Below are 17,842 nucleotides of genomic sequence, written 5' to 3'. Positions count from 1 at the left end.
CCCGTGAACCAGCTGCTCTCAATTAGCCCATCCCTAAAGGTTGGCAGCTAAACTACATTTTCAAGAACCTTAACATATTTTGTAACCAGTTGCCTGTCTTCTTATACCAAAACCTAGAGAATAGACAAATATATCACAAGGACATTTGTCACAAGAGCTTTAAATTAAGGCCGTAAGACTTTATTGGGCAAGGTCTCTAGTCGAAGCAGGTACAGATTACAGGCAGCAACAGCATCGGGGATTTGGGGGTGCTTTTATAAAATTATTATTGGATATTCATCCATATTTTTCATTCTGATCAGTACTTAATGCAGCAAGTGACAAACAGTAATGATGTAGTCCAGGTAGGATCCAGTTGTCTCTTCCTATAGAGTCATAGATCTTTCCATGCTAACATTTCTTTCCAAAATTAATGTACATTCCTATTTATTAAAATAAAAAAAACTCAACCAAAATTGCATGTCAACCATACAAAAGAGTTGACTTAACCATGAGAGTCACTATTTCTCAATGAGATAATAGGAGGACAAAGATGAGAAAGGAAAATTACTTTTAAATTTTTTTCAAAACTGACTGCAGTAGGAATTCCTGATGAGCACAGCCAGCAGAGAATGGGAGAACCATTACTGCAGAAAGTGTGTTCTCCTGCCAGACAAATGGCACTTAAAGAGTGTATCTGTGGCCCCATGAAGAACTGTTGACAATGTTGCTACCTGGAACTTCTGAGTGAAGTATTAACTAATCTTGAACATTGATCTGATATCTTACACTGTGCCTCCTTAAGCTGAGGATACCATTACTGACAAATTCAGATCAAAATTAGCTAACCTATACATCTGTATGCATGTTGGTACCCCTAAGGCCCAGAACTAACAATATGGTAGAAAATATTTTTATTTCATCACCTAGATCAATTTTAAAAAATAATGAAATTGCAGTCTCTCTTTTCATATCTTTCTGAATCACCAGGGTGGGTGGAGGGAAGATAATGCTAATGGAGCAATCTATTTGGATAGATGCATCTGTTGGCATCGATAGTTCCAAGCTATATGCTTACAGTTATTTCAAGCTATATGTTTACAGTTATTTCTTTTGCTTATACTCTCAAGGGTGCACAAATAAATTTTGTAATAGCCATATAATCTGTAACCAACTCTTTGCTTAGCTCTACGTGTGTTATTTAGGGAAAATGAACAGCTTTATCATTAAAGTTAGTGATAAACGAACCATATTAAAAAATCAGATTTCTTTGTGATAGATTTCAAGCTACATAGCTGTCGGTTCTGATTTACAGCAAAAGTATAAACTAAAAAACCAAACCTGAGCATTTCAGATATAAATTAGATTGATTTAAAAAGGCCAGCCAAGCTTGCTGGGAAATAAAAAAAAACTATTTTCATCAATCTGCTGTTTCCTCTGACTTTGTTATGTGATTTCAATTCTTCTCACCCTTGTGTTTTAATGCAGACGTCAACCTGTGAGTCCTCCACCCCCTCCAAGGCCCATCTCCCCACCACACACCTACGGATACATCTCAGGGCCCTTGGTCTCTGACATGGATACCGACGCCCCAGAAGAGGAGGAGGACGAGGCGGATATCGAGGTTGCCAAGATGCAGAACAGGAGGCTCCTTCTGCGTGGCTTGGAGCAGACCCCTGCCTCCAGCGTCGGGGATCTGGAGAGCTCCGTGACAGGCTCCATGATCAATGGCTGGGGCTCAGCCTCTGAGGAGGACAACATCTCCAGCGGGCGCTCCAGCGTCAGCTCCTCCGACGGATCCTTCTTCACCGACGCCGACTTTGCACAGGCCGTGGCTGCAGCCGCCGAGTACGCCGGGCTCAAAGTGGCCAGGAGGCAAATGCACGAGGCAGCAGGAGGTGAGTGCTCCTCTGCTCCATGGCAGTGTCAGGGTCTCTCGCTGGTCAGAGTGACCCTGAGAAAAGTTAGAAAGTCTCTTTTCTCAGCCCGGCACTTGAATGAGTCAGAGCTCTTCATTTCTCGGTCTCAAGGTTGTTTATTGTTCCTTATCTATAAAATTCTTGCTCTTGTCCTGCCAAGGTCCACTCAGCAAGACAGTCAGAGGCACTCTGCCTGCCCCTGGGGCAGTGTTATGTCTTTATACTAAAAACTACATATACAATGTTTACAATTGCTTTCCAATACCTATCACCTATGTTAGACAGTGAGCTTCTACTCTAAACCAATCTAAAACTGCCAACATCACACCAGAAGATGGAGGCCAAGAAGAACAAAAAGAAAGGCAGGACACCCCCAGATCCCTCTGTCTTGCCCCCCTGAACCTCCATTCTAAAAAACCCCAAAATCTACTTTTTCACCTCGTGATAAATTCACTGTCATTCTACTTAATTTGTCATGGCTTGCAGATCTTCATCTAAGGTTGGTAATTTGCTCCACGGGTCATAATTAAAACCACAGGCATCTTGGGCTCTCTGCCAGGGTCTCTGAGCCCCCTGGCAGGGCTCTTGGCTGCTCAGGACAGCCAGAGGGATGTCCTGGGTCCTGACATGGGAGAACCAAAAAAGTGGCTACTGTGGAATGAACCTGTCCACAGGCGCCTTCTGAACTCCTGTTCTTGTGATGTTTGGAAGTCAGGAAGAGGCAGGACAGGAGTTTTGGTGAAACAGTACAAATAAGCTGCTTCTCTGCAGTGTTTTTCATAAGTAGCTCCTAGTTCTTTGGTCTTACTGATCACAGATTACCACCAGCCCTGCTGGTGGATTTGTACTCAGAACTAAACGAGAGGGGGGAGAAAAAAAAGGATTATAGAAGTCTATCTTTTCCCAGTATAAGGCTCCCAGTGTTTTCAGTTACTCTGAAGAATGTTTCAGTCACAAGAGAAGATTTAATCTCTCTCTCTCTTGAAATGTCCAAATAAATAGTAAACCTATAGATTCATATTTTCCCTGGATTTTTTTTTTGGGGAATTCTGTTCAGGCTTTTATTGTTTTATTATTGGGATGAACTGGCTTTGTGTTGGTTTCATATTTTGATAGCTGTTATGAATTGAATTTTAAACTATAGAGTATGCATATTCAGCAGGGCCTTATGCATATGTTTGCATTTTCACTTTTCCTTTCTCCTGAAACACCACTGAACATATAAAACATGATATTTGAAATATTGTATTTTTTACAGCATACTGGATACTAGTAGCACTGGATATATATACAGGTATACTGGATATATTCAGTAACCTTACTAGGCAAAGTGGATATTGTTACACTTCATCTAAAGAATACAGCAGGCTGGCATGCAGGTTTCAGGCGGTTCCATGAATGTTTTGACAATCAATCCTATTAAACTGCCAGACCTGCAGAAGAGGTACTCTGTCACAACTGTGTCCACCCTGACTCCACAGATTTTCAACCTTCCTCCCACTTCTGATATCCTCTCCCAGTTAACAGTCCTTTGTTTCATTTCAACACAGCTGTTCATCATGAAGAGTGAGAGGGGAGGTAATTTGTAATTCTGGATGAAATCCTGACCGATTGAAGTAGGTGGCAAAACTCCCATTCGTACCCACGGGGCCAGGATTTTATCCATTTTGTACAAATAAATTCCTATAAATATATGTAGAGACTTATATGTTTAGAAAAGGTCTTTTTACATACGTTTGCTAATATTTTTGCAACAGTTAAGTTCATGTTATGCAATGATTTATATATATTGGTGTTACGTGTGCCTGACTGCATGTCCTTAAAATGTGATACTCATCTGCAAATAATCTGTGATAAAATGCCAGCTATCCAGCCTCAATGCATTCCTGAAAATTCACTTAAAGTGGCAGAAGGGACTTCTGTACCCGAGACCTGCTGGTCACTTGCTCTGCTTATGGCAAGGATGACCTCGTGCGGCCCAAGCTAGGGGAGGGGGAACCTGAAAGGGAAATGTTCTACTCTTTCCAGAAACTGGCTGGGTAGGAATCCTTCTTGTGGTTGCCTGCTGATGGATTTTGTGCTCCTGGGGCAGGAGCTACCAGCTACCAAGCAGCTGGATAATTTCTGTGCAACCAAGCCAGCCTGCCTAATGATAGGATAGCAAATGCTCCGATTTAGTTACAGCTCATTCTAAAACTGGATGAGCTTTACTATTGTTCCAACAGTGTATTTTTAGGTTTTGTACAGCTAGAGCATTCTGATGTGAAAAGAAAAAGTATGAAAGGTCTTTATTTCCGGTAAGAAGAATAATTGCTATTGTTCTATAACCATTTGCAGGCCGTAGACATTTTCATGCATCGCACTGTCCCAGACCCACCAGCCCTGTATCTACCGACAGCAACATGAGTGCTGTTGTAATACAGAAGGTCCGACCTGCCAAAAAGCAAAAACACCAGCCAGGACATCTGCGCAGAGAAGTCTACACAGATGGTGAGTCCACTGAAACGGGTGAAAGCCTCAGTGAACCTTTCTAAATGTGCATTCAGTGCGTGCGCGCGAAATTTTTCCGCAGAGATAACGCTGCGTTTCAGAATTCAGTGATTTGCGTTTCCTGTTGCTAAACAAGCTGAACAGTTTAATCATTTTAAATGCCAGAGTTCCTTAATACTGTACATTGATGCTGCCACTCCAGAGCCTTGCACCTGTTTTCTATAGTGTCCTAATCGGCTAATTACCGTCATTAGTTAAGAGCCCAGATAGCTTAAATAGTACAGTCATCGAGAATAATGCTTGGTTAGGATTAAAATCTTCGTTCACGTGACTGACTATTAAAACCTTCAGAATGTGCCTTTTCCTGAAAAAAAGCAATTCACCGTTCAAATGGTGGGCAGCACAAATTCAGTGAATTGTAATCCTGACCACAGCATTGTTGCAAGCGGTTACTTTGTGAGTGAAAGCAAAATCTAATCATCTTCTCTCGTGCCTTCACACACAATATCAACTCTTGCTGAAAAGGTAGTGCTTGTATTCTCTTGGGGGTGTAGGATGATAATGCAAACATTGTGATGTTGTCTAGAGAGAGCCTTTAATGAAAATGCCTCAGGTGGTGCAGCTTTTATTAAAGCACTGCCTTCCAGTTGTATGAAACAATCCGTGGGCTTTGTTGGAAATTCATGTAAGATAAATTCCCCAAGACTTAACCCATCTTGTCAAGTTTGTGGAATTTGCTAACAGGAGGGAGATGTGGGGGAAGGGGAGGGAAAAGGAGAGAAGGGCAGAGCTCCTCACCTCCTGCTTCGCTGCAACAACAATCTGATTAGGACTTTCATTACCAGCCTGAATTTTTTCAAAGAGGGGCATCATTTGCCATTATCATATGAAAGGCTAATATTATAGATCCTTATCCAGGGTTACAAGAAGGGAGTTTTGAGCCACTTCTCCCTGTGATTCCTGCCACTTGACGAAAAAATTTAATACAAAGCTCAAAGCACGATGAGCAGAAGTAATTTAGCAATGAGTGGTTGTCCATGCTATTATCTGTACTTTATTGGGAGTATTTTCTCTCAGTAGCATCTATCTGATATTAGGCTGCGTTAAATGCTGGCATGACACAGTGCACCTGGGCCTCTTGGCTTGTGCCCAGGCCCCTTCTGTCAGCCAAACTGAGCTGTTGGAATATTATCTGATTTCAAGAGGTTATTACAGTGCTTTTGTGCATGTTTGCTTCTGTGAAAGGACAACACAAGGTGTAAATCCCAAAACTGTACCAGAAACGTTACGTTTATGAGACTCTTGTAATGACGTTTCACTGGATTTTTATTGACATTTTATCAGCTTTTATTCTCTTGAAGAGAATGCTCTTAACTGAATAATTGGCAAAGCATCAAGCCTCAATACAAACACAATAGCTAGGACATCAGAAATAAATAAATAAATAAAGGTGTTTTATGTGGCCATTTGCTTCTAACACGGGGATAAAAAAGAGATGGACCTGTATTTGATGACAGGGTTTTTGTGAGAGTAGTTATACAGAGTTAAATCATAGAGCCATTGTCATTAAATATTACAATATAAATTTGACAGTCATGATCAATATTTGTTTTGTGTTATGTAGCACCTGCTGACTTCAGCATATTTTCTAATTAGGTAAGAATTTCCACTAACCTTTTTATAGTGCAATACAGTGTGGTCATTCAGGGAATAGCAAATTATGGCTTTAATTCCTGCAGATCTAATACAATCCAGTTCAAAGGTTGAAGGACTTGTTTGGTTTTGATAATTTTTTAAAATTATTATTTTTTTCCCCTCAGTCTATTTGCATAAGCATATTTGCAGCCTTACTGTACATTCTAACCATTCACTTTAATAACTTCATTTAGTGTATTAGCTAACCCTTTAGAATTAGCTAACATATAGTAACACATAGTAATTGTTTTCCTTAGGTGGAGAAAAGTGGTATGGATACATGAATGAAACATTTAAGCACAACTGACCTCTCTGAGATATACTTGGGTTTATACTGGCTTGATGACTATTATTTATCTTTTTTTATAAAGGACTGCCTGGTACAGAGTTGCTTTTTTTCCTCATAATGAGTAAACATATATATGTTTGTAGCAGTTGGGAAATAAAAAGCAGAAGTATTCAATAAATACTGAAAAGAGAAAAATATTTTCCTTCATTACTTTCTCAACCTCTAAAATGGCATTTTAAAGAACTGCATATAAAGAATTTTCTACTGTTCCCAAATAACCTGAATTAGTACTTGTTAGTACTTCCATGAAATACAAGTGTAATGAAGAATTTAAATTAATAGTTGACAGGAAGGTTTTTTAAATAAAGATTTTCATTAATAGTTGAAAATGCCAGGAGTATTGTCAGCAGCAATATATGTAAATCTTTCAAAATTCCCTTTTTTATTTTCATCATACAGACAAATCTGTGAAAGAGGTTGGTCTTTCTGAAGGTGTGTTTGTTACTAATGTAGCAATAAAAGGCCTACTACTACCTATTTTTAAATAAGAGTGCTCTCTGATCTACTCTGCACAGTCCAAGTAGTAACAATTTTGTATTTTCTGTGGGCATTAGTTCAAGTCAGTTGCCACTTTATGTGGGATTGGATTTCAGCTCACTTGTTTTGTTCCTTGACAGTCATCCAGGCAGTGAAATATTCTTCATATTTGTTGCTAAAAATCTTTGCTCAGTAGGTGGTAAGGATCAAAATGTATGAATTTTTAATTGCTCTTCATCTAGCCTTTTAGGAGGGTTTACTAAGAATGCATTACAAGAACCAACTAGCAGATGTACCCTCCTTCTCAACCTTGACTGACCTACTTGCATATTTAATTTAGAAAACCAAACTTTAAAAGGATATGTTTGTCTTTTCTAAAAATATATATGGGAGACTCTCCTCTGAACTGTCTTGAATTGATTTATTAGTTGTTACAAACCCTAGAATTGTAAGCATTCAGATAAAAAGGTTAAAAGTACTTTGCCATTGTTCTGATTCAGTAGGTCTTTCAGTAGAAATTATGTCTTTCACAGTTCACATGAGATTTTAAATCCTGATTCTTCTTTCAATCTCTGAGTGAGGAAAAAATACTAAACAGTTTTGCAACTAACTGGCTGAGACTGTAACTGAGTTATTTAGCTGTGTTACCAATGACATGATGTCAGGGCAGCTGAATTTCTCACAAAAGGCAGTTGAACATCTGCCAAATATTCCTTGAATTTTCATTTGGAAATTAAGCCTTTATGCATGCCAACACCATTTGTACTTTTGTCTCCCTCTGCCTGTGCAGTACAAAACAATCTACTCCGTATGAAGCAAATTTTAGCAAGGTACAAAAAAAGTAGGACTGCATTTCTTACTCTGCTAAAAATCAGCTTGTTGTTGAATTATAATAATTTTCAGATGCTTGTCTTCTTCTCATTCCTTACTTATTAGTCCATTATATTTTGTAAATACAGAATTTTTTACTTGAGGGAGGTTTTGTGGAGTGAAAATTGTTTTGATAATTATGCAAATATACATAAAAGGAAAAAAAAAGGCAACAGCTTTTATACATCATACTGGGCTTTGCTGTATTAATTTGTCCATTCAGTTATTGTGTACAGTGTGAGCCATGTTTCTTGAGAGACAAAGCATGAAAACAACTTCACTCCATGAATAATAGCTCAGATTATGATGTGTCTGGAAATCTTAAATGCTGGCTAAGGCTTTTTCAAGTCAGGAACAATCTTGAGTTTTGCCTACCAGCATGAACATGAAATAGACTAAAAATTCACTTTGTATCTTACAGAATGATGTAATGGCCTAGGTTGGAAGGAACCTCAAAGGTTATGTGGTTCTAACTCCCCTGCCATTGCCAGGGACACCTTAGACCAGGCTGCTCAGAGCCCCATCCAGCCTTGCCTAGAACATTTCCAGAGGTCTTCTTCAGTATTGCATCAAATCTGTAACTGCTATTTTCTTCAGGGTGTGACTGAAAAAATCTGCAGCTTGATAGAGTTTAAAAGAGAGAGTTGCCTAATGAAGCCTAATTCCCTCATTGGTCACTACTAACAATTCATCTTGTTGTGCTTATTTGTGGTTTCTCCACTTTAGTGTTAAATTAATTTAGCAGATTATTTTTCCTCAACTCTGTTTAGCTTATGCCATGGTTCCTATGTGTGTTCTCATTTAGAAAATTATCCTCTCTCCTTTCAAAAGACGCCTATGGAAGGTTTCTCCTGTAGGCTGAGCTATGAAATGGCATCCATTGTTTGAGTTACATGGGAAGCAGGCTAACAGTAATACATAGACATGAATGAAACATGTGAGCACAGTTGACCTTTAACAAATACTTCTGAGTTCTTTCCATTGGTTTGATGTTGCTTTGTGATTTATTTTTATTCCTTACAATGGAAGCTTCCATTTTGCTTTTAATAAGAAGTGTGCCAGTTTGTACTCGAGGAGGCAGATTGAATCTGGATTTTCTCTGTGATCTGCGCTGTTAAAATAAATACCACAGGGGTGTAATAGTGTTGACCTCTGAAAGGGATTTTTTTCCCCTCTTTTAAGGATTCTTCTCAGTCAGAAGCACTGTGTTATAATGAAGATTTTTATAGTTTCCCTGCAGGTTGCAAAAATGTACTTGAAAGCAAATATCACTTTTCTTTAGTTATTACTGTACCTACCATAGAGCTGCTGCCAGTTTATGAAATATTTTATATCAGTGCATCTTCCCTTTCCATAGTCAAGATTCAACACCACTTTGTTCCTTGTCCTGTGTAGCTGTATAGGATTCTTGAACAAAGTCGTTTGTTCCAAGCTGTATTTAACAGGCTACAGGAATGTTCCTTCCCTTCATATTTGTTCAGCCATGGCACATCTACTGGACACTGGCTCTAAGGGAGGCTGAAAAAGCTGATGTTGAATATCTGCACTCCCTTTACATCAGCAGGTTCAAGAGAAGGGCTGTTCAGTGCTTTATTGAAGAGAAAGTGAGTGGAGCATGTGACACACAAAACATTGCATTGTCCTGGTTTAAGCTGGGGTAATTTCTTCTCAGCAGCTGTTACAGGGGTTTGTTTTGGATCAGAATAAGAATGGTGTTGATGTTTTTTTACTAAGGTGTGTTTATCCTAAGTCAAAGACCTTTTTTTTTCTTGTCTTATGCTCTGCCAAGTGAGGAGGTGCACAGAAGAAACTGGGAGGGGGCATAGCTGGGGCAGGTGACCTGAACTGACCCAAGGGATGTTCCACACCATGGAACGTTGTGTCCAGTATATAAACTGGGGCTTTACCCAGAGGATTCAGGAAGGGGGTCTGGCATTGCTTGGTCAGTGGGTGGTGACCAAATTGGGTGACCAGTGGGTGTGAGCAATTGCATTGTGCATCACTTTTTTTCCCCTCATTGTTATCATTATTGTTATTGTTTACTATTATTGTATTATTTTACTTTTCAAATATTATACTGTTCTTAGCTCAACATACAACTTTTACTATGATTGTCCTCCCCATTCCCCTGGGGTGAGAGAGGTGAAAGGCTGAGCAAGTGGCTGAGAGGAATTTTATCTCCAGCTGGGCTTAAAACCCTGACAGTCCTTTTTGGTGCCCAACGCACACCCCAAAGGGTTGAGATAAGGACAAATCTGACCAGAGTGAGTTAAAAGAAAAGCACTGGTTGCAAAAGTCTACACTTCTGAGTTTAAGTATCTTCATCCACTTTTGAGTCAGTGTCTCGTCTTCTGAGGGAAGACATACTGTGAGAATAAACTTTTCCTCAGGAAGGAAAAGAATTGTTGGAATCTCCACAGGCTAATTTGGAGTTTGTCTTATTTTTAATCCAAGTTCTGTAATTGCTAACAGTGTTCTGTGAAGGGTGAGGTCCATCTTCAGCCTTGCTTTGGAAGAATAGTTCTTGTGCTCAATAAGCTTTAGTCTGGATTAACATGGACTTATGCACTTGGCTTTCAAGGAACATATTACACACAACTTTGAGGTCTTAGGCCGACTTCACATGCATTGTCACATGACTGCTGATTTGTAAGAGGTTATATACTTCTTCAGAACAACACTTTCTGCAGCAGGTATTGACTCAAGATCACATGTGTGTGGATCTTTGTGATCCAGAAATTCAAATTTGCATCTACAGGGCTGGGCAGCCCAGTGAAAGTTGTTTGGTTTGCTTTTTGGTGGCAGGACCTCAACTGCCACCAAAGAGCAATTTTAGACATTTTTAGAAGAGGTAGTCTGAGTGCTACTCTGATGGCTGGAATTACAGAGTTTCACTGCTGAGGCTGTGTACTGAACAGAGGTTACCTCTCCAAAGCATGTTTAGCAGTTACAGATAACAAAGGAATGCAGCATAACTGACTCTGAGCTTTCTTGCCAAGTATGTTGTAAGGCTTGGTGCTGTGACCACTTCCCTGTGAGCCTGTTCCAGTGCCCAGCCACTCTCTGGGTGAAGAACCTTTTCCTGATATCCAGTCTAAACCTCCCCTTCATTTTGATCCAGCCACTTAGTTTATCCAAGCTTACATTATTCCTTTGTAGGGTTTGCAAATGACAGTCCTTTTTCTTAAAAGATACTTGCAAAAATTGAGTGTTGGGTAGATACTCAAAATTAGGTCTCAATGGTCAGTTGTTTACCTTTAGCTGCTCTCCAAAACTGCTAATAGTTAACAAACAAACTACCCTGATGGGATTTTTTGTTTGTTTGCTTTGTTTGTTTGTTGTGGGGGGTTTTTTCCACCAAGACCGTAGAGTTATTGCAGCAAGATATAATTTCCCTGAAGTATGTCCAACCTTATGAACCATACTTTTTGACATCTTTCTTCCTCATCATTCCAGTCCAGCCAATTGATAAAATTTCCAGTCTTGTTTAAGACAGGTAAAGGATAATTCCAAGATATGTCATCAGGTGAGTGTGGTGGATGGTTCCCAGTAAGCTTACACAGAGCACTGAATTCTGCATTGCTTCCATCTTTCCACAGGGCTGGATCAAGTCATTCATGCTTTGTGTGACTGGAAAACCTCTCAAAAATGTCTGGCATCTGCCATATCTGAACTTACATGTTTATATTAGATATCTACTTTTTCTTACTCAGGATTAGTACCTTTCTTTTTGGCCCAATTTAGGTAAATTTAAGTTGAAGCATTCTATTGAATAGACTTAGAATTAGCTGCATATATTGTGATGGTGTTGGAAAACACAGGTGCTCCCTGATTTTTGTGGAAGTAGGAAGCACACAATTACAAAATGCTGAAGTTACAATTTTTAATAGTGACCAGTTGTTTCCTAGCAATTTCACTTGAGAATATTAACCTCATCTCACTTTTTTTAACCTGTCGTTCTCTTAAATCCATATGAATTGAGCCTATAGCTTTATTGTGAACTGCTTTTGTATTGCCACTCCCTTGCTTGACTCCTCTATTTTTTCCTTCACGTTAATATTCCACAGAGTACTGTTGTATCCTGATGAACGTTTCACATATTCTAGTTTTATGTCCTAATGCAAGAATAGAAAAATATAATGAAGTAAATTATGTGTGTTCTTTATGAATAGTATTTTAAAGTAGTCTGAATTTTAGAACCCCTTAAGCTGTGCTAATTTAAAAAGACAAATCCAGAAGTCTTTGTGCCTTTTCTTTTTTTTTTTTTTTTTTTCTGAGAGCTTATTACTTCATTGACTGTGCTTTTTTTTTTCTTTAATATGTCGTGACATAACCACAGACATCAAGGATATGTGTGCTATTTTAACCTACTATTTTAAAGGAAGAGTGTAATAATACATATAGTTTATATATGTCAGCAAAGCATCTGATACATGTTCTTACATCCCAGCTCATTTGCTTTAATGCTCACTACACTGAAGACCTTGAGCAATTGCAGCACGAGCTGCTGTATTCTTGAATGGACTTAGCAAACCATTACAAATGTCAGGAAGATGTTATTATCTTTAATTCTTTGTTGATATCCATAACTGATATCCAAGTGCCTAAAGTTTATTGCAGTTTTTGGTCATGATTTTTAAGAAAATATTGTGATTTGCAAAGGCAGGGAGAGGTCATCCTTTGTGTTTTTAAAGCTCAAGCTTTTGGAAAAATACCCATCAGCAGTTTCAACAGTAACATAACACTTTTGGGGGTGGAGAGAGGAGGGCAGAAAGCAAACAAGAGCATCTGTTTCTTCAGTTCAAAGTCAAATATTATTTCTTAATTTCACTAGTGCACGATGTCATCTTAATTACTCTCTTTCAACCCCCCAGATCTGCCTCCTCCTCCTGTGCCCCCTCCGGCCATCAAGTCCCCGACGGCGCAGTCCAAGGCGCAGCTGGAGGTGCGGCCGGTGCTGCTGCCCAAGCTGGCCTCCGTGGACGGCAGGACGGACAGATCGGCGGACAGGAAGGGAGCCAGCTACAAGGGCAGGGACGGGGCGGAGGGCAGGCAGCACCCCGACCTGCGGACGGGCTCGGCGGAGCGCCGGGAGCCCCTGGAGCCGCCGGGAGACGGCAAAGCGCGAGCCAGCAAAGCACCAAAACGGGACGGCGCACCAGCAAAAAGTCATCTTCTCCAAGGTGGTTCTGCCTGCTCAGGGCGGGCTGCAGTGCTGGGTGTTGGTCACTGGGAGCTCTGCAGGCTGGTGGTGTGGAATTAGAGATGCTGAGTTGCCACTGTTTATCACAACTGTGGTGTTAATATGGGTCATGCTGAAAGATCTTGTTAGGGTAAAACAAGCTTACTACAGGCTTTCAAAACATTCTTTATCTATTTTGCTGCCCTTAGACCCATCATCTATTCCCATTTCCAACCTAATGCTGAGGAAACCAAAAAGAAATATTCCTCAAGACTTGTAAGGATCACTATCCTTGCTCCTACCATACACTTGTAGTCTACTTATATTTAATGTATCCAAGTATAATCTGGTTTATAAGGAAACTGAGTGAAGTCAGACAGTAGGTCTGTAAGTCAGAAACTTAACTTTCCAACCAAAGGATCAACACTTGGCCCATTTTGCCAATTTGTAGAGGTCAAAGGGACAAACCAGAGGACAAACCAGAATGATACCTGGTCCTGTTTCAAGAGTAAGAAAGAAAGCCCTAGTAGTTGTGGATTAATTATAAATACCAACCCACACAGCATTATATGAGCCAGACCTGATCAAAGAAATCTCTTATATATGAAAAGTAGTAAGTTTACTAATTAGTGGAACATGCCAAGAGTTCACCAAGAGCACAGATTGATACAAATGCCTGGTCCTTTCCACCTACAGGTATTTAGGGACAACACCAGGGGTGTTTGGGTATTAAGTTGGTTAAGTGGGCACGTAAATAAAAGTTTGATTACAGTGGATTGCTGTAGAGAAAAGTTATTAGAATGCTACCATAGTGGATGGTCGTGAAATATTAAAGCATGGCCACTGATTGTGTCTCAAATTCAGCCTGAGAAATGCAGGGCCCAGTATTTACATGGAGTGAGTTCCTTGTATCATACTTGTATTCTCATTTCCTCCTACTCTGTCATATCGAATATATACTACAAGGGGTGGGTTTTTTTTTTCATTTTCCTGTAGAACATAGACCAGGGATCCTAAATTGAAATGAAATGGACACTAATCACGAATTAGTTTTTCTGTAGTGAACGTTACCATGTAAAGACTATAAATTTCCTTGAGAAAGCTTCCATAATGCTGCTATGGAAGCAGCATATTTCATGTTCTTGTCAGGCATCACTTTAAACCTCCTGAGAATCATAAAAAGTAAATCAACTGCATGCAGAAATTTTACGTTCACAGTGTCTCTGGGCTAGTAAACATAACAATATTAAACATTTCATTATACAGAGGACATCCTGCCATATTCTAGACCAACGTTTCCAACATCAAATAATCCTAGAGATCCCAGTTCCTCCAGCTCCATGTCGTCAAGAGGGTCAGGAGGCAGACAGAGGGCAGATCAAGCAAATCTAGCCCGAAGGAATGTTGCAGAAATGCAAGTACTGGGAGCCTATGAACAAGGAGAAGAAGAAGAAGAAGAAGAGATGGAGGTAACTGCATTTGTAATACTGAAGATGACTACAATAAAGCTGGTTTGGTTTTTTTAGACAGATTCCAGGAAAAACACTTTTGAACCAGAAATATTTCTGTTCAGGAAAATCAGTGCATTTATCTGTACATTAATGTTATGCCCAATACAAGTAAACAAACTAGAAATGTGTCAAAATACAGAAAACAAATCATACGTAGTACAATGTAATTGTCACCACAGTAAAACTTATGGAACAGGACTTGCAGAAATACAATAGTTTGAAGAGCACTTTACACTACCCAGATTCTTTCAAAACTGGAAATAAAGAATTAGAGCATCTGAGAACACCATGGCATTGCCTTTCACATCTTTTGACAGTTTATCATTCTGTATTTTATTAGATACTAAGATACAAACTCTTTTCTTTACTTTTTCCACCTAATGATATTGATTCAATTTTATATACTGATTGTAGAAGGGGTGGCCAACACACAGTCGCACTGCTGTGCATAATTTAAAGTAGTAATTATTATTTAAAGATAGAAAATCTCTAAGAAGTATGTAAAACAAATTTTAAATTATAAAAGTTAACGTATAGTAATCCATATCCTCTTTTTTTTAATACAGGAAACAGAAAGCTGAAGACAACGACATGTACTGTAACAGGCTTTTAAAATCTAATCAGAAAAAAAAATAAATCACTTAAGATGCCTCAAGTCTGATGATGTTTGACGCCAGAAATAATGTTCAGTGCAATCAGAGTGTACAATTTTTCCTTTTTCCTCATGCCATCAGAATGCTAGTTTTTATTTCACTCTTTCTTTGTAAACCCTCCTCACTAGGAACGGCCCTCGCCTATTCCATAACGCCGAGCGCGTCGCCTTCGCTGCCCCAGGAGGCAGGGAAGCTGCTCTTCGAGGTGCTTGGGCCAGCTGCTGCTCCAGGATTAGACCAGAAGGGAATTCCAGGGCCTGGGATTCCAAAGTTTCTCCCCAGCCTGGCGGTGCTCAGTGCACTGCCAGTTCTGCAGTGAGCCAGTCGGTGACACCGCAAGGGACGCACACGGCCGTGACCAAAGAGCTCCCCAAGGGGAACGTGGTGCACAACATCCTCTGGTTCTTGGGGTTTCTCTGTGGTCTGCAGCCACTGCAAATGCTATCTTGCAGTTTTAGCACAGACTGTGTGTCTCGTGGTCTGCCAGTCTCTTGCTAACCTTTTGCAGATGATACAGTTTGACAAATGAAAGTAAAATTAATTTGGGATGAGATGGCTCTTATTGTAAATATGTACTCATTTTAAACCCCTGTGGTACTTTGATTTGTCTTTCCATTTTCATCATTAAATACATTCTTATTAAAAATGTCCTTTGGGATAGGCAGGAGGTAAGCCAATGTGATTGCTATTTGCCTAATCATAGCATGAGCAAGTTTATCTAAAACTTTTTTCCAATTTTCAGCTTCAACACTGCTGATGAAAAAAAACCAATGGACATTTTTAATAACAATTAGGTAATATCATCAACTGCTACTGGCCCAAATCTCAGACCTCTACTTGTGTCAATTCACCTTAAAGAAGAAGTGCCACTTAAAGAAGTTTTCTTTGATCTTGGCAATGATTTTTTTGTAATGCACTGCTTATCTTTTTTTTTTTTTTTGGTTTTAAAAGCACAATCACTAAACTTTGTTTGTAAACCATTGTAACTATTAACCTTTTTTTTGTCTTATTGAAAATGTTAAGCATTTGTTTGGGATATTTTTCATCTTTTTGTTAATGCTCTATGTTTGTATTTGGAATATTTGAATGATGACAGATGGTAAAGTAACAAATGTTAATGTGGGCCATAATCAAAACACTTCTCACTTTTCCTGGACTTACAGAAAATTACCAATTTTTCTGTGGCCTCTTTCAACATTGGATTATCATTAAAGCTGAAATAGAGGCATTAGTTGCATTGAATTTGCCAAATGATGTCCTCTGTCTGTAGATTTTCTGATCTTTTTTGTAATTATAAAATTTCTTTGTCATTGGTGCTAATGGAAAAATGTGTGTTTGTTTATTGACAGCTATCAGGACTAGCCCCAATGAAAAAAAAAAAAAAAAAAAAGTGTTTTGGTGTTTACCGAGGACTGAAATTTTTCATTTAGCTAATTTTTAAAGAAAGGTTCCATAGAAAGGGTGTGCAGTACTAAAGGAAAATCCATGTGATTAATGTTTTCATTATGTTCATGTAAGAAACCTCATATTTTAGCCATAATTTTGCATACTGAGGATCCAATAATCAGAAAAGTAATTTTTGTCACATTATTTATTAAAAATGTTCTCAAATACATTATCTTTTCTGCGTAGTTTCTTGTGTTCCCTGAAGCATAATTTTAGGGGCAACTCTAATCTTATTTCTATTGGCAAGAGCCAGGATCTGTTCCACTGAAATCATACAGCTACAGTAGCATAAGCAAATTGGGAGAGCTGAATGCAGCCTAGGATTTTACAGAATTACAGTTGATTGCCTTAAAGATCTGATTTCTGGGTGCTTCATGGACTGTGATAATGAAAACTTCTCTTAGCCTGCCAATTTCCAGAGAGAGCTGATGGAGAAAATCTGTACCAACAAAAGCATTCACCTCAGGGGTGAGTCACGTTGGCTACAAAGGAGGTAAGAGCCAAGTAAGTGAAGAGAATGAGTGTTTAGGATGTTTGTTGGGACCTGCACAAATTCAAGTTTCCTCACCTGCCTGCTGTCCTGTGCTGTGACCATTCTGTGGTTGGCAGAGCCCTGCTGTGGGTCACGGTGGAGTAGGTGATAGTCCCTTTTCCCCTCTTGTATTTTCATAAGCCTTATAAAGGGGAATCATACTGATCACTCTTTCCTTATCCTCTGCCCTTCCTCCCAGTTAAAAATCACTGATTTTGGCTGGCACACTTCTCTGCTGTCTTGCCACGGAACTCTGCTACAATCTTAACAGGCACAACTCTCAGATACAGGTTTTTTTTCGTAACTGCAGCTTTGGAGTGAATACCAAAATTGGGATTAAGTTAAATGTGTAGCCTTTCTGTGCTGATTTTTTTGGGATGTCTTCAGTCCTCAAGCCTTGGGTCAGCATGTGTTAGAGCCAGCATTGTCCAGGCAGGAGCCCACAGATTGTGCCACAGGAGATATCCATCTGGCTGCACCTTTCCTTTGGAGGAGGCAGGAGAGGTTTCACAGGCACAGCTGAAAGGCTTTGCTGGCAGCAGAAACAGCCTTTTGGTTTGGGGTGAAGCCATTCCCACAGCAGGCTGTGAGGAACAAGGTGGAGCTCAGAGAATTGTCCCTGAGCATGTCAGCGCCTTGGCATCAAAGCTTAACCCACTGCCACAGGTGTTGTGTAGCATCTCAGAACTGGGATCTAGCTGCAGCTGTGGTGTGCAGACCTCTGTAAGGTGTGTCTGCC

At 39.6% G+C, this 17,842-nt stretch overlaps 1 protein-coding gene across 5 annotated transcripts in view; it reads left to right on the top strand.

Moving 5' to 3' along the window:
• ROBO1 (roundabout guidance receptor 1) overlaps window positions 1-16,081 on the top strand; it is a 688,715-nt gene extending 672,634 nt beyond the window's left edge. For all 5 annotated transcript variants that reach the window (XM_030954600.1, XM_030954625.1, XM_030954591.1 and 2 more), the window contains 5 exons: window positions 1,468-1,877; window positions 4,236-4,388; window positions 12,654-12,962; window positions 14,228-14,430; window positions 15,039-16,081. In XM_030954600.1, the coding sequence (XP_030810460.1) occupies window positions 1,468-1,877; window positions 4,236-4,388; window positions 12,654-12,962; window positions 14,228-14,430; window positions 15,039-15,053 (1,090 nt within the window). In that variant the 3' untranslated portion in view covers window positions 15,054-16,081. The remainder of the gene's footprint in view (window positions 1-1,467; window positions 1,878-4,235; window positions 4,389-12,653; window positions 12,963-14,227; window positions 14,431-15,038) is intronic.
• Window positions 16,082-17,842: the final 1,761 nt, after the last annotated feature.

Source organism: Camarhynchus parvulus, chromosome 1 (genome assembly GCF_901933205.1).
Source record: "Camarhynchus parvulus chromosome 1, STF_HiC, whole genome shotgun sequence".
Taxonomy (NCBI): domain Eukaryota; kingdom Metazoa; phylum Chordata; class Aves; order Passeriformes; family Thraupidae; genus Camarhynchus; species Camarhynchus parvulus.
This window is presented reverse-complemented; position numbering and strand designations above follow the sequence as displayed.